Source organism: Arachis hypogaea, chromosome 17 (genome assembly GCF_003086295.3).
Source record: "Arachis hypogaea cultivar Tifrunner chromosome 17, arahy.Tifrunner.gnm2.J5K5, whole genome shotgun sequence".
In the NCBI taxonomy this organism is placed as follows: domain Eukaryota; kingdom Viridiplantae; phylum Streptophyta; class Magnoliopsida; order Fabales; family Fabaceae; genus Arachis; species Arachis hypogaea.
The window spans coordinates 128,819,141-128,827,015 of record NC_092052.1 but is presented as its reverse complement, the minus strand read 5'-3'; the positions used below and the strand labels follow the sequence as shown (position 1 = coordinate 128,827,015).

Below are 7,875 nucleotides of genomic sequence, written 5' to 3'. Positions count from 1 at the left end.
AAAATACACTAATCAACATAGAAAAACAAGAACAGCAAGAAAGGAGTTCTTCTAATTAGAGGGGAATTATTTGAGAACAACAACATATAATTGTGTCATCACTGCAGATAGGTAAACATGATCATCATCATGGCTCACTTCTTAAGTAGGCTTCCAGAGAATATCCTCTTGCAGTATGGACTAGTGCGCAAGATCTTGTAAGGCCTAACTGCTTCCACCAATGATACATGAAGTGCACCCTATACATATAATTAATCATCATAAACTACACAAATGATCATGGATCAAGAGTATCACAACACCCAATTGAATATGCCCAAATAATTAATGTTAAAAAGAAAGCACCTTTTCTTCATTCTAAATGATTAAGTCATAAGATGAGTTTGGTTTGTCAAACCTTGGTATATGCAAGAGCAGATTGAATGACGTAGTTGGCATAAGGGTCTTGCAATAACTGCTCAAAGTGGGGTGTAGAGAGCAATTCACGGACAATTCTGGACCTGCTATCTGCAACATGCTTGAGGCATTTCTCAACCACATGGCTGCTGAATTTTTGTGTAGACAGGTTCACAAAATTCCCTTTCAGCTGAGACATCAATTTCGTTGAGGCAGTTGGGTTCTCTATCTCTATAATATACTGAACAACATAGTTTCTGCCATACATAAAATATACAAACATTTGTCTTTTAAATCATCAAATCACTGTCACTAATATTCGGTGACTAATAGTAATAGAAAATGCTGTTCCCAAATCATGTCTTTTCCAGTCATACAGAAAATCATGATTTGCCATTTTGAAACTAAGGACAAAACTTCTCAAACCTTGGTGCTTTTCATGTGGCAAAGCAAAATTGATTGGATTGGAAAAAGACACTTACTTTACAGATTGAAAATTTCCATCAAGCATTTAATGCATGCATGCAAAATTATAGAAGAATAGAGAATGTCTTTATTAAACACGAAATTGAAAAAACCATGAATGTGTTTAAGACAAATAGGCACGGAGAACTATTGAACACGAAACATGTTGCACCATGTATAAAATCATTGGAACAAGTTACCCAAAGGAAAAAAAGAAAAAAAAAAAAAAAAGGATGCAAGATCAAAGGGTATTATTTATTTACCCAAATGGATCCTGAGCGAGGAGAAGACCATGCTTGCAAATTTCTGCGACCAGCCTCTCACGATGTTTTCCAACGGAATAATCAATGCAACGTTGTAGTACACAGCATCCATGTCGATGAGTAGCTATGTCAACACAAAACTTTACACCAGCTTCAAAAATAAACTGCCACAAAAACAACAATAAAGATGAACAATATAAAAAGCAATTTCGTCAATAAGTTTCAAAGGAAAACAAACATAAAAGTTGTGTTTAAAAATCCTACAAACTTAATATTGATATGTAAAACTAGTGACAATAATGCTGGTACCAAACATGTTGAAGTGGTAAATTAATATTAAATTAAAACAAGTTTGTTTGTATAACTTGCTTGCATGCATCCATGGTTTGAATTCCATGTGAAGTTGTGCCAGGTTGTTGATTTCTATGAAGATTCAAACTGATGGCAATCATCATGTGACACTGAATAAAATTGAGATTATATTCGGCGAAACTAAATTATTACATAATCAAATGTTAGGTTTCTGCATTTATGGGAATAATGCACTCCAAAAGCATATATGAGTTATGATTTTGGCATGCATGAGTAAAAGGTTAGAAAAATAATAGTTTTATGATGATATTACCACGGAAACAATGACAAAAAGAGTATTGTTATTTATGCTATTTTTTTAATAATATTTCGATGTATATTATAATCTTTCCTTTAAACATTTTCTGAGAAAATTCTCTTAACCCAAAGACAAAGCTTATGATGATATCAATTTTTTTCCTAAAAATAACATTTTTATTAACATGAGGACAGAAAATCCCTAAAAGCCTATTTTCATTACCAATTTTGATGCCATGAATTATTATTATCACTTGGGAATCATTTCAATCTGAATGAATAGTACATTCATTCACAACATTTGCTTGGAGGCTACATAGTCAAATTTAATGTCTCATTCTCATATGAAATCAAACGATATTGAATTAAGTACACAAGAAGAATGCACAAATGTAATGGATAAAATTGGTTAACAGTAAACACTTATATAAAAGAGAAAATTATTAGTATTTTATATATAATAGTACCTCATTATCTTGACAGCTAAGACATTGCAGGCAACGTTGTATGACATGGTTTCCATTGAGATCCTTAATAAGGTCAAGGAAACCTGGTTGAATTGCACCCTTCACCAATGAAATTTGCTTCGCTGAGTTGAGGGTCTCAATCAGCTTCTGCACCACGCGCGTACTGCCAAAAGTTGCACAATAAATTCACCTCAGTGAACCACAAGAACAAAAACAATGTAGAGTATTTCGGAAAAGTTGGGTTTTTTTTTTCAACATACATCAAATTTTGAATCATATTAATTCTTCACTACATATACACTTTCTCCATTATTCGATGAGAAGAGTGTCCAAATGAATATCAAAGTTTTGAGTCTAAAAAAACATTTTTGAACAGCAAACACATCTTACCCCATAGTGTATAGTATAAAAAAGTTGTTACCCAATGCCTTTACAGGACTTGTTAAAGTTTTTCATTAGAAAAAGTTTTGATGTATAAACTGCTAATAAGTGTTCATTAGATAAAAATTTGAGAACTTTTCTTCATTAGAACAATAATTAACAAGTGTGTTTAGCTAGAAATAGTTATGCATGTTTTTCTCAGTCTTAGAACACTGGATTACTAAAGATCATAAAACAACAACTGCTTTTACTAATTACTAACCAAAAAGCACTTTTAAGAATCCGTAAAATATGAAGTTTTTGATAGAAAAATAAAAACTTTAAGCTTTAAACATATGAAATGCATGAAAACATTTTTTGGACTCAAATGTTGTTAATTAAGTGAGTCATTGGAAGCTAAAAGGTCTAGGTTGTACGTACCCGTGGGTATTCAAGGAGATTCGGACAAGCTGGCCTTGTTCTTTAGTGAGCATGAGAACAATTTGCAACCTTTGATCTTCATTGCAAACATCTAGAAGCTTCTGAACAAGGTAGTTACCAAAAGGGTCCATCATGAGCTCCACAACATTCTCAACGATCCCTTCAAAAACCACCCTTACATCCTCAAAGGTGCCTTCTTCAACCATCCTCTGCAAAAACCTGCAACCGTTCTGGTCCTTCGCCATGTTGTACACGTAACCCTGCGCCTCAGCTAGGTTATAGAAATCCAGCATCAATGGCACCGACGATGGATCCCTCACGAAACCGCCATTGTTGTTGTTGGTGTTATTGTTGTTGTTTCCACCACCACCACCACCACCTTGGCCATTATTATGATGATGATGATGATGATGAAGCTCATCGCATGGAACCTGTCCTTGACCGTGACCCTTCTTGAAACCTCTTACGGAACCACCGTAACCAGTGCTTTCCACGCAGGGTTTTACCATTTCTCTTCCTTGGATAATGACGCTGTTATCGCATCTAAAGGCAGCACGGTCACCACCATTTCTCATCGGAGAAATACACTGAGGAAACTCACCGCTGTTAGCGGCGGCGGCGGCAGCAGCAACTGCCATTGCCGCCATATCCCTGGGCGCATTCGCTGGGAGCCTAGGGTGCATTATCTGAGAGAATCTGAAGGGGTTCTTGACGCCGCCGCCCCATCCATTGGGAGGTTCACACTCGACGCCGAAATGCTGCTGATGAGACCCAACGAAACGGTCACAAACGTAAGGGTTTACGAAAGCCGGTGTTGGCGGCGGCTGCTGCTGCGGCTTCTGCTGCAACTGATGAAGGTTGTTATCACTTGTAGCCTGTTTCATCATCCTCTGGTCCATGATGTGATGATGGTGATGGTACACATGGTGATCATGATGCTGCGGAGCCATTGGAGAAGCTTCAAAAGCGTAACCTTTGGGAACAAAACCTGGGGTCACCGATACGGGAACCCCAGCAGCGTTGTTGCAGAATGGCGGCGGTGTTGTTTCATCGAAGAAAGGGAGGTTATTGGAATCAATGGAGCATGCGTTGTTGTTGTTGCTGTAAGCCTCCACGACGTCGTATGGGCTTCTGCTTTTGGTGGTTCCGTTTTCGACGATGCTCATTCTTGAGAAGTTGTTGGCCAGTGCGTTTCCTCCTCCTCCTCCCAGATCGTCGACCCATTTGTCGGCGCCGAAGGTGGTGTTTGCCACGTGGAATCCCGACGCCTGATCGGTGTCCATCCAGAGACAGTGGTCGCCGCGATACTGAGCTGGATAAGGAGAACTGCCGACAGGGCCACCGTCTGCGGCCGAGAAACGAGAGGCGGCGGCGTTGTTGTTGTTGGTGGTGGTGAAAGGGGCTCTGTTGGTGAGAGGTGAGCCGACGGCAACGTGGTCGGGGCGAAGGTTCATCAATGGCGGCGAGGTGTTATTGGGAACGCCACCGAACAAGGAAGATTCATTGTCGTCTCTGCGATTCCTGGTAGTTTCAAGGTTGTTCCTTCTATTGGTGTTGTTGTTGTCCGGGATCCTCAACATTACTGGTTAATGGGAGACAAAGAACAAAAAAAGAAAGAAATTGGGGTATTGAAAACTAGGTTAATGAAAGTGGGATAGAATTAGAAAGGACAATGAAAAATGGAATGTCTGAGTGTCATGGGGATTTGGGAGCAAAGAAAAAGAGAAAGAGAGAGTGGGTGGTGCTGAGGGATTAATGTGACAGTGACAGAGTAAGAGTGACAGGTTTAAGGGAGTGAGTGTACTGGGTGCTGCTGCTGCTCACGCCCCCAAATTAAAGAGCCACCCACGCTACGAACAACCACACTTTCTTCTTTTTGTTCTCTCTCTCTCTCTCTCTCTCAGCTTTGCTTTGGGTGCAGTATTGTGCAAATTGTTGGCCTGATCCGATAAAATTGTGAGAATCCAATCTCACATTCCTACTTAGGCGGTTGAATACTCTGAATTCGTTGTTCTTTTTATTTACATTTTATTTTTTGTTTTATTTAAAAAAAATATTAAAATCTAACTAAATTTAGGAGCACTTTTTATTTTTTATATTGTGCAGAACATGGTATTTTACAATCATGTTAAAATATGATATGTTTATTTTAGATGTGGAGAATATAAATCGGACCATTAGGTTTGTCACTTGAAATATAAATCTGACATTTAAATTTGTGTATTTTATTTTTTTTAATTTTTAATATATAAATTTAACCCTTAAATTATATAACTAATCTAAATCGAATCTTCAATTTTTTTTTTCTTCTTAACAAATCTGATATCAAATTTCTATAAAAATTTAAAGAAGTCAAATTGAAACCTTTGATTTGTTTTTTTTTTAATTTAAAAAAAAATTGTTTACAAAACACATCACCATTCCATAATCCTTTGTAACACATCAAAAGACTTCATTACTAAAAAATGAGTCAATTTAAAATTTAAAATTTATAATTTTTAATGTAAAATTTAGAATTCATAATTTAAATTTAAAATTTAAATTAAAAAATTATTTTTAAAAATTTTATTAATGTCAATTAAAAAAAGTAATTATTTAACATTATTCTTTTATTTGATTGTTTTAATTTGTATATAAGTTGAGTAAAGTATCGTTTTTGTCCTAAGCGTTTGGGGTAAGTCCCAAAGTTATCCCTAACATTTCAATCGTCCTATTTAAATCCCTAACGTTTTAAAATTGACTCAATGTTGTCCTGCCGTTAGGGATCCGTTAACAAAATTGACTGCGGGACAAAATTGAGACGATTTTGAAACGTTAGGGAGTTAAATATGACGAAAACGTTAGGGACAAAAACGATACATAAAAATAAATTTTAATTTAATTTTATCTTTCAATAATATTAATTTTTTACTGTATATAGTATTCAATTATTTTTTAATTACATCTAAATAAATTACAATTAATCACATTACTTTTATTTTAAATAAATTTATTTTTTTATAATTTTAAAGAATTTTGATACATTAGAGACAAAAGGTATAATTTATATTTTATTGTATATATATTTTTTTCTATAAATTTATATACTAGGCATTCTATAAACATTTCATGATAATTAAAAATCTTTACAAGTAAAATTATAAAAAAATAATTTATTTAAAATGAAAGTAATACGATTAAGTGTAATTTACTTAGATATGATTAAAAAATAATTGAATACTATGTATTGTAAAAAATTGATATTATTGAAGGATAAAATTAAATTTTATTTTTATGTATCATTTTTTTCCCCAACGTTTTCGTCCTATTTAAGTCCCTAACGTTCTAAAATCGTCTCAATTTTGTTCCCCCTCAATTCTGTTAACGGATCCCTAACGGCAGGACAACGTTGAGTCAGTTTTGAACCGTTAGGGACTTAAATAAGACGATTAAAATGTTAGGAACAACTTTAAAATTTACCCAAATGTTTGGGACAAAAACAATACTTTGCTATTATTTAATGATTATGATAAAAAGGATTTTCTGGTAAATATTTCAAATTCAAACCAATCATAAGGGTTCATCCGATGATAGCCCTTGTTATCTTTATTATAAACACCATAAAAAAAAAATTAATAACAAAAATTTCTACATGCCATATTATGAATTCAGGGGAAATAAAGGATAGAGTAGGATAAAGTTTGAACACAATTCTAATTTTATGTATATGTTGAACTTGTTATTAAAATTTAATTTTTTTTTACCTGTAAATTGAGAATAATTTATCTCTAATTTTATTCGCAAAATTGTTAAACTATCAATTGATGATCTTACTTCAATAGTAAAGACTTTTATTTTTATCATATATATATATATATATATAAAGTAAAGATTAATCGAATAAAATTAAAACTCAATACATATTATCCGACCTATATTTAAACTTACTCTACACTCAATTTTACCTGCAGCAAATCAAATTAACAATCTTATCCGACCAGATATTTACAAATACCCGCAAATAAAGTGAATGGTACCACCTTGTTAAAATTCCTCCTAATCATAATATATTTTGGTTTGATGTTTATTGCGAGTACTGTAGATTGTAGAAGTACATAGAATTAATAGCATTTTAGTTGTCTTTATTTATTTTTTAATAAGCTTCATAAGTGTTGAGCTTTTTTTTTCCCTTAAAAAAAACAACTCTTGCAAATATGAAAAACTAAAAAATTTATTAAAAAATATTGAAATTTCTTTAATATTGAAAAAAATCAGCTGACAATTGACAGAGAATATTCAATTTCTGGTAATGATGCGTAAATATTACACCCACCAATTTAAAAAGTATTAGAAATAGGAGAATCTTTGATTTTTGTTTTCTGAAAATTAAAAATTTTTAAAATATTTTAAATTGAAATCAGACATTTTTTATTTTTCAAAAATTTAAAAAATTTAAAAATTAAAATTGAATCCTTCAATTTTCAGTTTAAAAAATTAAATTAATTTTTAAATTAAAATCAGACTATCCGAATTCACTTTTTACAAAATAAGAAAGATAAAAAATTAGAATACTGAAATTAAACCTCTAATTTTTTTTCCCAAAAAGCCCCCATATTTTAGTAAAAAAAAAAAAAAAAGATATACATAACAATATAACTCATGAAATTTATTTTTTTTGCCTCGCTTCAAAGCTACCCTAAGATGACTTTTTCTTTACCTGACTGCTTTTCAAATTTGAGGATGCAACCTACAATAATCCTCCTTATTCCAGCAACTTCTTGACTTCATCACCCAAATAAATTTGGTGATTGGTGTCCTCATTAATATCAGCTAATAGTACATGCTTCTACACAGCGCCGATTCAAATTTATACAAGTTAATTAATGCAAAATGAA

General features: G+C 33.1%; 1 protein-coding gene across 1 annotated transcript; it reads right to left on the bottom strand.

Annotated features, from left to right (window-relative positions):
* Positions 1-4,581, bottom strand: LOC112765717 (uncharacterized). Its single transcript, XM_025811579.3, has 5 exons — positions 3,002-4,581; positions 2,201-2,363; positions 1,125-1,288; positions 398-653; positions 1-239 (listed from the first exon to the last, which is right to left on the bottom strand). The coding sequence occupies exons 1-5, from the start codon at positions 4,579-4,581 to the stop codon at positions 135-137; spliced, it is 2,268 nt and encodes a 755-aa protein (XP_025667364.1). The 3' UTR covers positions 1-134.
* Between the last annotated feature and the right edge of the window lie 3,294 nt (positions 4,582-7,875).

What these genes read in the sequence shown, in the direction of transcription:
- LOC112765717 (XM_025811579.3), bottom strand. Translation starts at nt 4,581, where the DNA reads ATGTTGAGGATCCCGGACAACAACAACACCAATAGAAGGAACAACCTT. An exon ending in ATCTCCTTGAATACCCACGG is followed by an intron (nt 2,364 to 3,001) that starts GTACGTACAACC and finishes AACTTTTGGCAG; the next exon opens with TACGCGCGTGGTGCAGAAGC. An exon ending in CTCGCTCAGGATCCATTTGG is followed by an intron (nt 654 to 1,124) that starts GTAAATAAATAA and finishes TATGTATGGCAG; the next exon opens with AAACTATGTTGTTCAGTATA.